Source organism: Stegodyphus dumicola, chromosome 5, assembly GCF_044657685.1.
Source record: "Stegodyphus dumicola isolate Sdum_Otavi_A_Nest chromosome 5, ASM4465768v1".
Lineage (NCBI taxonomy): Eukaryota > Metazoa > Arthropoda > Arachnida > Araneae > Eresidae > Stegodyphus > Stegodyphus dumicola.
This window is the reverse complement of record NC_140772.1, coordinates 95,805,387-95,824,947: the sequence shown is the minus strand read 5'-3', so window position 1 is coordinate 95,824,947 and position 19,561 is coordinate 95,805,387. Positions and strand designations below refer to the sequence as shown.

General features: G+C 33.4%; 1 protein-coding gene across 3 annotated transcripts in view; it reads left to right on the top strand.

Annotated features, from left to right (window-relative positions):
* Positions 1 to 19,561, top strand: part of LOC118197664 (cell adhesion molecule Dscam1-like) — a 927,954-nt gene that overhangs the window by 764,325 nt on the left and 144,068 nt on the right. For all 3 annotated transcript variants that reach the window (XM_085816877.1, XM_085816876.1, XM_085816875.1), the window contains exon 16: positions 1,629 to 1,699. In XM_085816877.1, the coding sequence (XP_085673003.1) occupies positions 1,629 to 1,699 (71 nt within the window). The remainder of the gene's footprint in view (positions 1 to 1,628; positions 1,700 to 19,561) is intronic.

Below are 19,561 nucleotides of genomic sequence, written 5' to 3'. Positions count from 1 at the left end.
TTCCTGAAGTCAAGTTGAAAATGAAATCAAAAACTACAAATTTTGAAATTAAGTATAGTTATAATTTTTTTTGACGTACGAAAGTCAAACTTCTTTATTTTTATTTTTCCATAACGAGTATGAAACAATACTAAACATAAGTATAGGAACCGGGAGAAGATTCAAAAGTTCAGTTTCATTGTGTCTCCAAAATTAACATCTTTTTTTTAAATTTGACATTGCCCAAACTTGAATATTTTCGTTATTTAAACCACTTCTGGAAGTATACATCTATTACCAATGATTGCGAAATTTTAAGGCCGGGTAAAGTCTATGAAGCCAGTTAAGGATGGATGGATATATATATAAGGAGGTACACAGTTGGATGTTATAGCAGTTCTATATACAAAATTTCAATTTCAACTTTCTTCAATCATCTCTGAGTTCTGCGAGATACATAAATACATACATGCGTACACGTCTTTACGGACGGACGTCATAAAGAAATTCATTTTGAATCCATTAAATCCATTATGCAATTCGTTGGAGGAAAAAGAATCCTTTCTTATCTCCGTACATACAAATAACGTGCAAAAAATTGTCCAGAAGGATTCGGGTGTGGTCAAAACGGATATATCAGTTGAAATATGATTATTAATTTTTTCGCGATTACAATAATTCCTTTGCTTCATACAAAGAAGTAAAAATACATATTTCAAATAACAGAAGATACCGTATATCAAATTAAATGTCAAATTAAATCTTTTAGAAATATTTATTATTTATAGCTAATACCATAAATATCAGTATTTTGCTATAGCAAATACCGGTTACACGAAATTGCAACTAGCACGAAATACCCACCTTCGGTATACCAGAGTACTCGTATTGCAATCACTCCTTACTACATATCTTTATGAAGAGGGTGGGGAGACTTTTCTTGTAAAAAAAGTGTGATTACGGTCAACACTGCCTTGAATATTATTTTAATCGTTCAGAAATGTTTTCCCGATTTTTGAATGCTTAGACAGTGAAATGGCTAAAGAAGAGAGGGATGCTATGTAAAGAAATAGAAACAACTACATTTACCGCAATAATATAAAAAGGGGCCTCTTGAACTATAAAGAGTTAAAGTATTCGAATAATTTTACTGATGCAGGTTTTATTTATTGTGCCTATTATTGTTTTGAAAGTTACCCTGTTATTAAACGAAAAATAATATATTTGAAACTTGAATGTCATCAAGGTCATATTTAAAATTATTTCTCTTCGTAGCTCCTGGTAAGGTACATGTTGAAGTGTGTAATTGAAAAATAATATATTTGAAACGTGAAAGGTCAACAAGTTTTATAAAATTTATTTCTCCTTGTAGCTCCTGTGCGGCACCCATTAAAGCGTGTAATTATAAAATAATATATTCGAAACTTGAAAGTCACCAAGTTTTATTTATTGTAGTTCCTGGTGCGGCACCTGGTAAAGTGCGTAACTGAAAAATAATATATTTGAAACTTGAAAGTCAACAAGTTTTATTAAAATTTATTTCTCTTTATAGCTCCTGGGCGACACCTATTAAAGTGTGTAATTAAAAATTAATATATCTAAAATTTTAAGGTCACAAAATTTTACTTAAAATTTATTTCTCTTTATAGCTCCCGGTGCGGCACCTGTTAAAGTGCGAGCTCAAGCCACGAGTTCTCAGTCCATAAAAGTGAGCTGGAGGGTGAGTTGAGATAATTTTATTTTGCAATATTTCCTAACTTACAGTATAAAGACTATTAACAAATGTCTTCAAATATATACCCGTAATTAATCGTACAAAATATATTTTTCTGTTTAATTCAATATTCGAAATGAAGAACTTACAAGAAGGGCACATAAAATGTTGTGAAAATAAAATTAGCATTAAATTAATTAATTAGAGCATTAAAGATTTCTTATACATGCAATGGACGAATATGGAAGGCCTAATAAGATATTTAACATTTGCATTTATTTATATGAGAAAATGTGACAGGCTAATAAAGCATCTGTGTAGGATATGACCGTTCCAGAGAATGCATAATATGTGGATATGACTTCAAGTCAAAGAGGAGAACTGGGACATTCAATCTGACAAAGTAACAATTTTAGTACAATGAAATAACTAAGAATTTAATACCTAATGCATATTCTTATGACGTAAATGGAAGAGACTGATTTAGTAGCCTAAATCTTTTTAACGAATCCTTTTTTTCAAAAAAGATTGAAAGAATTCTGTTCTATCAAAAGAATTCTAGAATCGCTTATTCTTCTAATACTCATGCTAACTTATTTAAATAAACAGAAAAAAGCAAACTCAATATTACTTATATTTAAAATCTCCTTTAATCTAATCTTTGTATTTATTTTAATTTTAAGGTCGTGTGCTTTTCAAAAAGGAAGCTATGGAAAATTAGCAAAAATATCATGAGACTGTTATGAGACATGATATCATATTACAATGCTGCTAGAGATGAAAACTAGAAAACTACAATACTTTTAAATTTTTCGTATTCTTAGAAACATCTGCCATAATTCGGTAGGAACATATTAAGCGGTATAAACATACGTATTGCCACACTCTTGGCCTTAAATTGTAAATAAACCAGCATTTCTGTAAGCCATGTCAATATAACTAGACATTAAATGAAAATGATATTAATAACAAAAGCTTTAAAAATTCCTTTGTTTATAAGACGCAATAAAATTGGAAATGTTAGAGTTATGGCTAATTTTACATTATGCAGATACGATTGTAGCTCATCTACTATTCGATAATCGTAGCTGCGATATATACGTATTTTGACGCATAGAAACACAAACATTATGGCATGATAACTTGAGAAGACCTTTACTGCAAACGTCATCGGAATAGCAAAAGTCATCAGAGTAGCAATTAAAGGTGAACTACCACGATATGCAGTTGACCTCGTGCACTGAAGTTACGAGACAGCTTCCCAGTAGCTGCTAGTTCTCATTCACAGTAATCGTTCATTCATCATGCCTGCATGTCGTGAGAGTTTTACCGTGAGAGTTGAATTTTCTATCAGAAAAGTTTTCCAGGAATATTCTATTGATGACGTTTCGACAAATAAGAAATTTCTAGCTGTTTGCAATTAAATTGTATAGTTTTTGTGAGCTGTTGTAAACTCAAGCAAGTTTTAGTTCATGAAATCAAAAAATTGCAAAGCAGGTAAATAGAAAATGTTCCTGAAAAGACAGTCCATCGCAACCTCCCGTCTATGGGATTGCTTAGCCCAAGATTCTCATTTACGCCATTCTGTTGACATTGGCTCGACGTTCAACAAATGTAATATGCACAAAGATACCTGTATCAAACGGCAGAATAGTGAAGTTTCGTAGTTCGGTCAAGTAAATCAAGGATTGAAGTGCGTCGCGCTGACTGACGCCAATAGAGCCGCGGTTTTCAACCCTAAGCCCTCGGGCACCATTGAGTAAACCAGCGGTTTTACGTGTGCCTGTTGCTGTGCAACCAAAATAAAATACTAAATATATTTTGTTTATATTTAGTCATTAATTTGAGAAATATAAACATATTTGTTTATAATTATATGTTTATAATTTTAATTAGGCTTAGCAGATTTCCCCATTTGATCGGGATTGTCCCAGTCTGAAAGTATGGTCCAGTGTCGCTACGAATTCGTCATTTTGACCCTGTTGTTTGTTAATTTAAATATGTCAAACAGCATTGTTTTTAGCAATGAATATCACAAAATCAGAATGCAGATCTCGACTTGCGCGTGAATATTTTGATGACTGCTTACGAGTAGTAATATCATCATACTCTCCTAATTATGAAGCAGTGGCCTATGAAATGCTATGCCAGAAATCACAATAGCTTTACGATTAAATTTTTACAAAGAATTTTTATACCAACGCATTGTAAACCAAAGAATTTGTAAATTTTTTTCTGTACTATTTAGTAAATATTTATTTAACATAAGAACACAATCAATAATTTTTATATCTTAGAATTATGTGTTTGAAATTATTATTTTTTGCATAGTATGTATATTATTAATCATGCAAACCTAAATATTTATCTTCAAAGAGTAAATGTGACCGCCTTGCTACCGATATTCTAGAATGTGCTATAAGATATAAAAAGGCTGGGATCCTTTCATTAAAAGGTGGAATAGGTTTGATGATGTCACGGGTTCTGCGTACACGCGAAGCATTCTTCAGAATGACATAGAATTCAGACAGGCGCATTGACATAGAGCATACTCTTATTAGGCGTAAAGCATTAGATCATTGTAACTATTCACGGGCATGTAGTTATAAGGCATTTTATGTTAATTAATCAATTTTATGAAAATCTGGATATGTATTACTATTTTTCCTCTTCGTTAGCACTAGGATGCAAATGAAGCAAGAATATGAAGGAACTAGGCGAGGGTTTTGAATGTTCTGATTTAAGAGAGATTTTGGCAGCACACTCGCAGCTTTACTTTCTACTGCTCAGCTCTGCCAGTTTTTTTTTTTTTTTTTTTTTTTTTTTTTTTTTTTTTTTTTTTGACATTAATCATTTGCTAGCCGAAGTTAAAATGTGCCTTTAAAGTTTGAACCAGCTTAGTTAAGTCAGATTTGTGTAGCGTCCTGCTTTAATTTTATTTAAAATAGTAAAATAAAATTATATTGCATCCAAGTTGTGCCTTTTGTTAAACTCAAGCTTTAAAAAACGATTTATTTTCAACTTTCATAAGACTTCGACGTACATCCTCCACAATTCTTAGGGATTTCTGCCTAATCACAGAACGTAGAGATCTTCCGATGGACAACTTTTTCATATTTATGTTAACCCTCCATCCAAGCATTTGGTTAAATTTTACAAGTTAGCGTTATGTCTTCAATCTAATCAAAAGATAAACTGAGCATCTGATGACTTTAAATTGTAAAATTTCTGACTTTATGCTCAGTTTGTTTCTCAGTTAAATTTAAAATTTTGTTACATAACTACACGCTAATTTCATGATAATTAATTTTATCAAGCCCCTGGAATTCCATGAATAATTTTGAGACTTTAAATATTTGTCCCTAATTTTCCTTATATTTCAACATAAAAGAAGATTTTAGGATTTAAAAGAAATAATTTTATTACAATTCGATTTTAAATTATGATACTAGAATGAAAACATTTTCTGATTTAGATGAACCATAAGTTCAAAATGAAATTTGGAACTTTGAAAAATAGAATTTTCTAAAGATGAAGCATTCGATTATTTAGATTCAACTGACAGTGATTACGTAACTTAAATTGGAATAATATGATATTTTTAATGTTCGTGCCGAAAGAGCTGTTTTAAATACTGAATAGCTCGATAACAGTTTTTGAATAGAAATAATAGACAGAGTAAAGAGATACACATTTCTACCGTGTAAAACTAGAAAGCATAGCAATATAATAATCCAGGGTACGACTTCTTTAATTCACTCACAGGAGTAAAGAATTCAGCATAAAGTTTTTTCGAGAAGGAGAACAGGCTATACTTTCTGAAGAGATTAGCAATAGATCCTTCTCACTGTATTATAAATAAAAGAAGTATTATATGATTTAATTATATCCTTTACACTCATCATATAAATTTGTGAAACGAATTATCGTTGTCGCAGGCACAGTAAAGAGATGCACTGGTTTTCAGTTTGTAAAACAAAGATAAAATCGCAATTAAAACTTTATTTATTTTTCTATTTCTTAAGCTCTACAGCCGATTTCCGGCCAAGGATGTTTCGATCAACTTCTGCCATACTGACCCATCCAAAGTCACAGTCCTCCACTTAATGACACCTATTCTTTAACCACTTTTCCACATTGTCTAAGCACCTCGTTCGTGTCTTCCTCTCCTTCTCTTTCCCTCTGGCTTTTGGAATATCAGTTTGTTCACTGAGTCTTCATCTCCATATCATTATAAATGGCCTAGCCATCTTAGTTGAGAGGCTTTTATTATATTTGGTTCTCTAAATTTTTGCTGTATTTCAAAATTATATATTTTTCTCCACACCACAAAAATTCTTCTCAGAATCATTGGTTAAAATGTCATTAGTCTCCCTTCATCTGTTTTATTGTCCAGCACTTACTTTCATACAGCACTAGAGGTCTTACTAAATTTTATACAACTCTGTTTTAGTTTCACTGCTTCTGTATTTTGATTTAAACTGGTTTCGTAATCCATAATAGCATATGCTAGCCATGTTAGTTCAATTTTTGGTTTCAATAGTTATATCATCATTACTATTTACAGCTGTACCCAAATATTTAAATTAATAGACCTCCTCAAAATCATAGTAATTCATTTTCAGCGGTATCAATTTATGGCTTCTGTTTGTAACTGTCATGAACTTAGTTTTTCGTTCATTGACGATCAAACCAATATTTTTGCTGCGACTCAAGCGCACAAAATGCTTCAATTATTGCCGCCTTCATTCTTCAAAGTTATGTATTACAGCTCTTAAATTTTACTGAACTCAAAATTAACAAAAACCGTTTACAAGTACTTTGCAACTTCAAATCGTCTTGCAGTTTAAAAGTATTTAAACTACAAGATGACAATCAAAACTCCAAGTCTTCATTTCTGCATTGAAGTAAACTGTGAACAGATAGATCTTCATTCATCAAAATCTCCAGAACAACAGCTAGTAAATGTGCTGCTTCAATATTGCTGAATGACTGGAGAGATCACTAATATTGGAAGTAATATTCGCATAGATCTAATAATTATTATATATTAATATTAGACTATTGGCCTAATGTCTATAATGGATCTAATATTGTAAACTGCAGAACAACAGCTAGCAAATGTGCTGCTCCATTATTGTTGAATGACTGGAGAGATCATTATATTGTAAATAATATTGAAACAGATCTAATAATTACCAATTATAATGCTGTACCTATTGGACTAATGTGTATAATGTATCTAATATTATAATCTCCAGAATAGCAGCTAGCAAATGTGCTGTTCCAATATTGCTAAATGACAGGAGAGATCACTAATACTGGAAATAATATTGATATAGACCTATTAATTATTAATATTGGATCTAATACTGGACTAATATCTAATATTGGATCACTAACATCGACATGATCACTAATCTTGGAAATCCATGCTCCACGAATGCCAGTTGCACTCGTTATTTAATTAATCTAAATTATATCCTGATAGAGAGTGATTGAAAAATAAGAAATACGAAAAGAATTAACATTAAAAAAACTAGTAGAATTAATAAACGTTTCAGTGTAAATAAATATAATTCGTATCGAAATCAAAAATTGTATTTGAAGAAGGTCCAAGTTAAAATGAAAAATAAAACATGCATTTTGGAAGTTTAGTAAAACACTAATAGGAGTTTAATACTCATTTATCTTCAGCATTTAAATAAATTGAGTAATTGCTGCAATAAAATAAAGAATGCTGTAATAATCCATAAAGAATGGTTACATCACTTACTTTAAATACAAATACATTGAGAAAGTATTACATATATATTTATTGATTTAAATCATAACAATATTTTGCTATATAATACGTAATTAACAACATTTTGCGAAATGTTTAAGTAAATTTAGCTAATTTTAATCAATTTTTTGCTATTTTTTTATTTCATCTACGTATTTGCAATTTTATTTGAGATATATACCTTTATCATTTTTCTCGAAGCTTAAATATTTTGTTATACATTTATTAAAAACGAAAATGCTTGTGCGACAAAACGTATTTTGTAGACCTGAGGAGATTTTGAATATATTTGTAAAATCTGCTCAACAAATGGTTTTTAAATCCAGTTAAATGCAGACTGGTACCTGATAACGGTTTAGTTTGGCCTAAAAAGCTTCACACGTATTTGTCGGAAGAAGTGAAACTAATCAGAATTACCTAAGTGTTGTACGTACCTACAATTTTAAAAGCTTAACCTTTTGAAGGCTATTTAAGCATGTAATTTTGTAACAGCTTTATCTTTCTCATGGTTATACATTCTTGAGGAATAATCATATTCAGCTACTCATTTATTTATATGCGATCATTTCAATAGGAATACAGAAATTAAGAGCATTAAGAGCACAACACTTTAAGATACTTTCAGTTTTATCGAATCGTATGGAACTTTGTGAGTTTCGTATGAATATGGATATTTTGAGAGAAATACTATTTTTTAAAGTTACACTTCCAGTTCTTTCATCACAATGTACATCATTCAAAAATAGAACTGTGTTTGTTTGGAAAATCTTAGGATTTATAATTTTAGCCCTGTCAAATAATTTTTTCCTTCAGAATGGATTCAATGTTCGTAACCGTTTGAAGGGCACCGGTATATAATATATACCGGTTGTTTGTCAATTTTTTAACCTCCGAAAAAATGCTAATTTTTCTACAGCAAAAGCTATAATCGTAAGTGTCTAGTGTTTCCTTTCAATTCTAAATGGTAGCATCACCCTATGAATGTTCAATATTTTGCAGTTATGAAATTAATATACCTCTTTGCAAGGTATCATATTGGAATATTGATAAATTCTATTGGAGGGAAAGAAAAAATTCAAAATCTGCAAATATATGACGTACACATGCTGAATCTTATATATTTACTTCATTTTTGTCAGAAATGATAATTAACAGAAGATTATTTATACGATTTTAAAACCGGTATATAATATATACCGGCGCCCACACTGAGGGTACCACGCCAATAGATGGCAGCATCAGTCTTCTCCTTTTATACTCTGTGACATAATAGAATTACTTTATTATTATAACAGTTTATGATGCAATAATTTTTCATGATTAATTTATAAGTCGTTTAGGATTCAATATTATGTTCATGGAGGAATGATGAGTTTATTGACCCTGCGCTAGGACTGAATACAAGTATATTAGTTTCATTTATTCTTTGTGTACTCAGCTCGAGTTTCATTAGTCTGTGTTTAGCTAAAATTTTTATTTAAATTGCCATCTGGGGTCTAAACTTTACACAGTTGTGGGGGTTAAATGTGGCATGTGAGCCTCCAAAAGACACCCGTTGCTTCCTGTTTTCCAAAATTCTAGAATGCAAGGAAAATGAAAGAGGTGATTGATAACTAATTTGTCATTCGGGAGTCACGCCTTCTTCTCTTTGTGAGGTGTGATAAGATCACACAAAGGGAAAGCTCACTTAAAATGGGAATGTACTTAAGGTCCATCTCATAGTGTAATCACAAAAACTGCTGGTTTGAAAGCATGCTTTTATTCTTTAGGGAAATTCTTTGTTAATTTCAGATGAAAGACTAGAGAACACAAGAGAAATCTGCTCTCTGGTTGATACAAATAGGTTGTTTCGGAAATAAATTTTCACAGTTGGTGAAAGGAGGAAAAATATTTCTAAGGCCCGTTTTAGACGCAAACTAAAATTTATCCAAAAGTTGAAAAGGAGCCCCTATGAAGCTAAAGGGGTTGAAAATCAGAATAATAGCTTTGAGGTGTATCAAATAATAAAATTGTTTAAAAACGTTTCTTCCTGAACAAAAAGATACATTACAACCTATATTTACATAAAATAAAAAAGGGACTCTTACGGTCCTTGATAATCTAAATTGTGTGTGCGTGGAGGGGGGCGATTCTTCGTATCATAGTATGAAGCATGGTTGTTTTTTCACATATTATTTAAAGTATAAAATACAACTTCAAAAATGCAACATTCTTTCTCAGCCGAGTCGGTCGTGGTGCTTCATTTTTCAATTTTTTTAATTTTCGGCTGAGTTACATCTGCTTGTAATATTATACTAGTTCAGTTACAGCATGATACGATTTACACATGCAGTGTTATATTTACTAATTTTTTTATAAAATAATATTGAATTTAAATCAAGTTGAAAAGCTTTTTACCCATATTTTACATAAAGTATGTTCAGCTGGGTTGCGTCATCAAAGTGCATAAAAAAACATAAATTTTATTTTTAAAATTTTAAATTTCTCCCAATTTTTTTTAAAAAATTGTCTTTAGACTTACATAACTATATTCAAGCACTCATCACTACAGACGCACATCAAAAGTACCCAAAATTAATTTTAAAAACAAATATTAACAGTTGGCAGCTACCTGGAAAAAAATGTCCTAGAGGGGCGCCGGTATAAAATATTTACCGGTTCTCAAAATTCAGGATTTCGCTCTAGATTTTTTTTAAGTCTCAATTTTGTGTCCTTAGGGTCTATAAGTTATAGTTCAAAATTTAACCACAGTTTAAATTATTTTATATACCGCCCTTCAAAGGAAAGGTAAGTCCTATTGCCAATCAACCTTGCGAAAAATGTGTCAACAAATTGAAGTTAAGCCTCTTTTTTATTGCGTACGTTAATTATTTTCTGTCATCATTAGATTAAAAACTCTTGCAATAAATGTACCATTTTCGCCTTTTTGTGTTATGCAAAAGATTAATCAGAATAATTTCATAACGTAATGCAAAAAATGTATCATGCTTCCTCTTATGAATCTGCATTTTTCTTTACATATCATCACCTGAATATGTATTAAAGTTCATAGGAAGCTGTAATGTTAATAGAAGATTTTTTAATTACCAATTATATGATACCGAACGTATCGAGAGGAGTTTTTATTGATTTTTTAATTATTTTTTTATATAAGTGAATTGCGACATTATTGGAGATCAGTATTCATGCAATATACTGTGCTAGCCCATTATCTTTCCTTATATTTAATAAAAAAACCTATTGTGAAATGTTTGTTCTTTAAAATTATCCTTCGGCCGTTTTCATTAAAATAACTAATGTCTGTAATCGCACTCTAGATCAACATACGTTTAAGATTAGACATCTAAATGGATGCATGTTTCAGCAGAAAACTTGATTTGAACCGCGGCACCATGTGTACTAGTGGCAAAACTTTATAGTGTGATATTTGGATAGGATAATGTTAAATTTCATTTCCATAAAATTTGCAATGCATTTCGGCCCTTTAATTTTCTAGAAGTTAACTTCTAGTCTTTTTTATTTTGTTAAAATTCATATGATAGAAAACTTACATATAAACATATCTGTTGAATTTTAGTAATAATCTTCTGTGGAAATTTAATTAGCATGGTAAGTTAAATACCTTATTTCATATCTATGATAAAGATAGAATGTACTTACATTTTATCACATATTTTACCAAAGACACATATGGTTTTTATGTATGTGTCTATCAATTCTGTATCAATGATTGAATGATTCAAGAATTCTATGTTGCTAAAACGTACTATATGTAGTTATGAGTTTTAATTTAGCTCACTCATAGTATTTGTTGCTGCTGTCATCAGTCTTTAGACTATTTACAGTTAGCTATGGAGTTTAAAACTATTACACATGCTGTTTCTGAATGATAATACTACGTGGTGAAAGGAAGTTTTCAAAACTCGAGTTAGATTTATTTATTTACTGTTTAAACGATTTTGCGCACATATCTTCTTTTAACGAACAAACTATATAAACATCAAAAGTTTACTGTTTACACCATCGGTTAGAGCAAGAAAAACGTGTTAAGTGAAATTTGTATGAAAATTATAAGTAATAATAACGAATAAATAATGTCTAAATAATGAAATCTGTTAATAGCCACTGCCAGAAGTATAAGCTCTTAGTAAATAATATAAGCTCTTAATAAATTTATTAAAGACAACCCACGGTTTTATTATTCTTGATTCAAAATTCAAGATGAATTTTTTAAAGAGAATTATTAAATCACTTGCTTCCATAAAAGTGTATGAAAAATTACTTTTCTTGTTTTAGCATATTACCGCAAATTCCGGTGTATAACGCGCACTTTTAATGCAAAAAAATGAGATCGAAACTTACGGGTGCGCATTATACGCGTATATATAAAAAAGATTAAAAATAAGGAAAAAAATAGCATACAAAAACCTTTTTTATATGCACCGAAATGGTGTTTATTTAAAAGAAATGACATATATTATGAACTTAAAAATTTTGATTATCGGATAACATGAAAAGTTCGTCATGTCCTGTCTTCCATTAATATCTTCAGGCACATCATCGAATTCTGTTTATAATCACTGACCTATAAATAATCATCTTCCTCTCCATCTTTCACCAACACCAAACATCTTTACTGCAGTACGATTCCATTTACGTTAACCAACTGAATGACTTTGCAGTTGAAACCAGGACTCGGTTATTTCTTTTCGCAAGAGCCATATTTACTACTCAAAGAAACATTAGATCAGCTGTATTTCCCCTAAAGCAAATGCGATTTCATGAAGCCTCCGATATTCACTCCAAAATCACAATCTTAGATGACTACAGAAAGAGAAAACATCCGACTCCTAATTCTGCAAACTCATTTGGGTCGGAAAGGCAATTTTACTCCAAATTCTGTCCGCCTATTCTCGAAACTCTATAATACCAGTCTTGTGCACGACCCACCCTCTTTACAGAATTACTTACTCTCTCAATTATTTCCCCTTACATATCTATTGTTCCCCTTATCACTTGTCAATTCAGTATCATTGTTCGACCGCTGGGGAAAAATCTTCGAATGAATGACTTCAAAGATAAAAGCATCGCCCATGTACTTTGTGGGGTTTCAACCTTTTATCTAACAGCTAAGTATGTAGGATCCTCGTGATCAGCTAGGCGAATAATCACTTAGCTCAGAAAACAGAAATGTAAAACTCAAGAAGGGTTAATTATCCTTTATTTCTCGAAATAAGAACTTAACTGATGGTAGCTCCTTCAGAGCGTACAGCAAAGCCTCTACTTGGGCTTGAACTAAAATATAATACGAAATAAACCTAACTAAAACGATATAGCCGAAGCTATCAAGATTTCTAAGTAGTTTGCCCCTAAATTATCAACTAAGCTGACGAAACTATCAAGGGACTGAGATACGGCCGAGCGTAGAAATAGTTTAGGGAAAGAGTGTAGCCAAACGGCGAGCGCGCGCTAGTCAAAAACTCTCGCTCTCTAACGAAGTCAGTGGAACTTAAATACCGCTCTTACTCATTTGCATTAAACGCGGTTCTAAAAAAACACATTCTAGTAGGAAATTACAAGCTGAAATTAGGATAGACAGAAAAATAGCTTTAACTAAAGATAACTGTTAAATGCTTAGATAAAGCTTCCAACCTCTCACGTTTCTTCTGAAGAAAAGGGTGCGCGTTACATGCCCATTATACCTAAAAATTAATAAATGTATTCCGAAATAATAGATGCCCTTTATACGCCGAAATATACGGTTATTATTTGCTAAGTATTAAATAAAAGTTTACCTTAAAAAGTTAAAAGAAAAACTAATTTTATATTTTTAATCTCGTCAAAAGTAATTTCTACGTTCGAAAATTCCTTGTGATTTATTGATGAATTTTGCAAGCCAAACTCTTTCAGAAAAATGATTTTAAAAATTCCATAGCAAAAAATCCACTTTTAGTGTTAAAAAATGATTTTATAGGTTGCCATTAAGAAATTTGTCATAAGAATTTAGTCACATATTTTGCTTTTAAAGTAGTTGAATTTACACTGTTGCTAAGAGCATAATTCAACTTTATGTACATTACAGCAAATGTCCAGCTTAAATTTAATTATAAAAGATGGTATAGCTTTGAGATGAAACACTAATGTTTTTATTCATTCTTAATGATGCATAATAAAATATGTACGTTTCAAAATATAACGATCTCTCAACAGTTTCCTTTAACTGAGCGCAACACTTTATATATTTTCGATCCGTGATCATACCTTAAGTGCATTAAGCAAAGTAATACTTAGAAATATTCATGATTTAAAAGTATCCTCAATAAGGAAACTTTTCCTGGATAAAGTACGTTGCGAGAAATAAATTTGCATTAGCTGAACCTTTACCGTAAAATCTGCTACAAAGTCTATCGTCAGTGAAAGCTTGTGAGTGGATTGGGAATGATTTTACAAACGAATGAATCTTCTTACGCAGAATATAAAATCTACAATTGTGATTAAGTATTTGAATAAATTTTATTTCATTTCTATCTTTCTAAGCGGATATAATCATTGTAATTTACCTGAATGTAGTAATGTGCTTCCGAATTTCATTCAGTTTAAGTGCAGTCTTTAAATCTTTAAATTTTGTTTCTTCAGTAATTGCTTCTTCAGGCAAAATATAGTTATAGAAAGCAGTGTTGCGTAATTACTTTACCTTTATATAGCCGCAAAGGAAATCTGGCAATAAGTGTAACAAAATGGCAACAAGTCAAACGAAATAATTTTCTCGATGCGATTGGCTTCACTCTTTATGTTTATAATTAATTTTGTTTTAAATGAATAACTACGTAATAAAACTCTAAGGAGAAAATAGATTGGTAATCCATCCATTCTCAAAAAGCAGCTTTTGGAGCTACCCTCTTTTTTCATAATAATTTTCTGAAAGCAATGGTTTCCAAATATCTGAAATCCAATTTTTAGATGATATTGTTTTATAGGATTACAGCTAGTATTGAAAGATATTTTTCGAAGCAAAGAATTAATTTTAAAAAATTCTGTATCGAGGTACTGGTAGAAACGTTATTGTTAATTAAAATAACGTTGCAGTTGTTTACAGTTATCAAACTGACACGTTATTATTTACATGTATTTTAAGTGATATCATTAAATTATAAAAAAAAATAATAATAATAAATTATTAAAGTAATCTAAAGATTTAAGTTATTGTTAAGAATTTTAATAAATTAATTAAAAATAAAATAATAATTATTATATATATATATATATATATATATATATATACACTGTGTCTAATTTGAGAATGAAGCAACACAGAAACAAGAAATTTGCAGGACATGTTCACTAAATAGTTCTTTAATGAATGCGACAGAGAATGTTTCTAAAGTTCAGCACAAACGTGAATGACAACAAAAAATTGCACTTTTGGCAAAGAAATCGAGTCTTGAAAAAACAGCATATCACAGTGTTTTAGGAAAAATGGTGTGGTAACTTTACAAAAAAGGGGTTCTAATGAGGAATGTGTCCACCCCAAAGTGCAATACATTGGCGGCAGCGATGTTCCATGCTGTCAATTAAGTTGTCGATCAACGAAATGGAAAAGAACTACCGGACAAGGAATAATCCTTATTCAAACTCATCTAACAAGCTTAAAGGAGGACTCTCTCCCAAGGTAGTTCCAAAGATGCTGTATCGGATTCAGGTCTGGAGACTGAGCTGGTCATTCCATCCGCTCCATACCGTGACCCTCAAGATATTCTTCAGCAACCCGAGCTCGGAGCGGGCACGCATTATCGTGCATCAAAAGAAATCCAAAACCAACAGCAGCGGCATATAGGCATACATATTCATCAAGGATCTCTCCTCGATATCTCACCCCAGTCAAAGTTCCTCCATGGAACACATGCAGGTCAGTGTGACCACAGAAAGAGATCCCAGCCCAAATCGTTATTCCACCAGCTCTGTAACTGTGACTTTCAACAATGTGGGATTGATTGTATTTGATGTTGTTTTCCCTCCAGATCAGCTGATGACCTGAATCACTCTCCAATGTGAACCTGGTCTAGTCTGTGAAGCGAACAGATGCCAATTGTTGACTGGTCCAGAAGACGTTTTCTCTTTCCCAACACAAACGGGCATCTATGTGTCCTCTGGTCAAAAGGACACAAACAACTGGTTGTCTTGCATACAGACCTGTACAGTGCAAGCGTCTGCTCACTGTAGTAGCTGAGATTCTTGTTCATGTTGCCACTAAATGATCTGTCATGAGCTGAGGCGCAGTAATATTACTCCTCCTTAGGGTCGAAAGAGCTAAATAACAGTCTCCCGCAGGTGTTGTAGCTCTAGGTCTGCCTGGAACTTGTCTTCTAGACACAGAATCCTCGGATTCAAACTGAGTCCATACTCGGTGGAACGCACTACGAGAGGCGTTGAGACGTCTAACAGCATCAGGTTGTGACATCCCCATTTCGATCTATCCGGTCACCCGCCGCCTCAACGAATCGTGCAAACGACCTCTCCTGGACATTGACAGAGTATCCTGGATATTGTCCACGAAACTGTAATAACAACTGAAGATTTTTGCATTTTTTTCTCCAACTCCTATATAAGTATTCATTTCTATAAAAATGTGGTAGCTACTGTTTTTGCATACATTTTCTTAAACTTCATTACTGTCATTAAAAAAATTTCAGTAACGTTTGAACTATAAATCTAACGTTATTGACATTTTTTTAATGGTGAGCTTTGGAAAACATGCTGTTTCTTAACTTTTGGAGGGCAGTATGCGATGGTGTTTGTGATATATATATATATATATATACGAGGGCCATCCAGGAAGTAGATTACGTTTCCGTCTGTGTCCGCTAGGGGCGGGGCTAGCGCGGCCATCTTGGGGTCAGAGCGTTGCGCAGCTCAGTCTGCATCTAGCCGTGCTAGTGAGAGGTTCGTGCTGTGCTCCGTTCAGATACTGTGACGGTTTGAAATGTCTGCGTTAATTGAAAATCCCGCGAGCTGCGAGGTGCGCTCAGTAATAAGGTTTCTGACTGCAAAAAACTGTAAACCGATAGAAATCTATCGGCAGCTTCGTGAAGTGTATGAGGACAACATTATCACTGAAGGTGGAGTGCGTCAGTGGGTCATAAGATTTCAAAATGGCCGAACCAATGTTCACGACGAAGATCGAAGTGGGAGACCCAGCATAGTGACCGCCGAACTTCTCGAAAAAGTCGATGCTAAAGTCCGTGAAAATCGAAATTTCACAATAACGGAACTTTCTTTGAGTTTTCCACAAATTTCGCGAAGTTTGTTGCACGAAATCATCAGCGAAAAGCTTGGTTACCACAAGTTTTGTGCAAGATGGATTCCAAAAATCTTGACAGAGGACCACAAAAATCAGCGAATGGCTGCAGCGTTGAACTTTTTGGACGCTTACCATAAGGATGGTGACTCTTTACTCGATCGCATCGTTACTGGTGACGAAACATGGGTGAAACATGTGAACTGTGAAACGAAATTGCAATCAATGCAGTGGGGGCACACAAGTTCTCCCCAAAAACCCAAGAAATGCATGCAAACAATGTCGGCAAGGAAGATGATGGCGACTGTTTTTTGGGACAGAAAAGGTGTAATTTTGGTGGACTTCCTGGAAAGAGGCACTACAATAAACTCTCAAAGGTATTGCCAAACTCTCCAAAAACTCAGAAGAGCAATTCAAAACAAGCGCAGAGGAATGTTGAGCTCCAAGATCTTGTTGATTCACGACAACGCCCGGCCCCACACGGCAAATGTCACTCGTAAAGTTCTTGAATCTTTTAAGTGGGAGTTGTTTCCTCATCCGCCGTACAGTCCCGACCTGGCACCGAGCGACTTCCACCTATTCCCAGCAATGAAGAAGTGGCTGGCTATGCAGCGTTTTGATGACGACGCACAGCTGCAAGAAGAGGTAACGAAGTGGTTGAAGGCGCAGGCGGCCGAATTTTTCGACGAAGGAATTTCCAAGCTCGTACATCGCTGCGATAAATGCCTTAATTTGTATGGTGACTATGTAGAAAAGTAGTATTTGAGTGTGGCTTTCATCTGTATATAATAAAATTTGTTTCCTATACTTTGTTTATTTTTTTATTCCAAAACGTAATCTACTTTCTGGATAGCCCTCGTATATATATATATATATATATATATATATTACATATTTTTAATTTTATTAAAAATTAAATAAATTATTAAAAATAATAATCATATTTGTTTAATAATTTATTTCATTTCATAATTGATTTATTATTAAAAATAAAATAAAATAAAACTTATTAAAAATAACATTGTTAAAAATTAGAAAATAAAGTAAAGGTTTAAGTTATTAAGAACTGCGTTTATTTCTTTCAAACCTCTGAATTATAGATAATACACTGAAGTGACAAAAGTCATGGGATAGCAATATGCAAATATGCAGATGGCAGTAGTATCGCGTAGAAAATGTATAAATGTGAAGTGCTTTGGCAGGGCTTTCATTTGTGTTCAAGTTATTCATGTGATGAAGAGGCTTTGACGTGATTATGGCCGCACGACGAGAATTAACAGACTTTGAACGCGGAATGGTAGTTGGAGCTAGACGCATGGGTCATTCCATTTCGGATATCGTTAGGAAATTCAACATTCCGAGATCCACAGTGTCAAGAGTGTGCCGAGAGTATCTAATTTCAGGCATAACATCCCACCATGGACAGCGCAGTGGCCGACCACCTGCACTTAACGACCGAGACCAGCGACGTCTGTGTAGAGTTGTCAATGCTCACAGACAAGCAACATTGCGTCAAATAACCGCAGAAATCAATGTGGGACGTACGAGGGACGTTTCCGATAGGACAGTGCGGCGAAATTTGTCTTCTTGGGCTATGCCAGCAGAAGACCGACTTGAGTGCCTTTACTGACAGCACGACATTGCTTGCAGCGACTCTCGTGGGCTCGTGAGCATATCGGTTGGTCCCTAAATGAATAGAAAACCGTGGCTTGGTCAGATGAGTCACGATTTCAGTTGGTAAGAGCTGATGGTAGGGTTCGAGTGTGGCGCAGAGCCCACGAAGCCATGGACCCAAGTTGTCAACAAGGCATTGTTCAAGCTGGTGGTGGTTCCATAATGATCTGGGATGTTTTTACATGGCATGGACTCGGTCCTCTGGTGCAACGGAACCGATCATTGAGTGGAAGAACTGGATACCTTGAGCTACGTGGAGATCACTTACAGCCATTCATGGACTTCACGTACTCAAACAACGATGGGATTTTTATGGATGACAATGCGCCATGTCACCGGGCCACAATTGTTCGCGATTGGTTAGAAGAACATTCTGGACAGTTCCAGCTAATGATCTGGCCACTTAGATCGCCCGACATGAATCCCATCGAACATTTATGGGACATCATCGAGAGGTCATTTCGTGCCCAAAACCCTGCACCGTCAACTCTTTCACAATTATGGACGTCTATAGAGGCAGCATGGCTCAATATTCCTGCAGGGGACTTCCAACGACTTGTTGAGTCCATGCCACGTCGAGTTGCTGCACTTCGCCGGGCAAAAGAAGGACCGACAAAATATTAGGAGGTATCTCATGACTTTTGTCACTTCAGTGTATAATCTCTGATTATACTATATCATAAAGTTAAAAAATAAATATTGTTTCACATCAGATGCAACCTTTTGGAAACAGGCTGTTTTCCAGGATTAGGGGAAAATCAATTAAAGCTAGCCTTAACAGTATTTACCAGTTTGTGTCACTGAGAAATTATATAACAGACCAACATAACATTACTAAAATCCGGTATAATTTTGGAAGACTCGGCTTAAGGTACTAATTAACAAAATAAAAAATAGGATACTTAGAACTTGGCTACAGCCATAAACAGGCCAGGTGATGTTTCTGCGAGAATTCAACCAAGGAAAAATTATTGAATAGCAACCGTATACGGTATCTGATAACCGTGTGTAGCACATATATAATGACGTTGCGTGCGTACGGATTCATAATAGATTGAATGCGCAGAGAATTGATGATAGTATAATAAAATTTATTTTACTGAAAGAATCACTT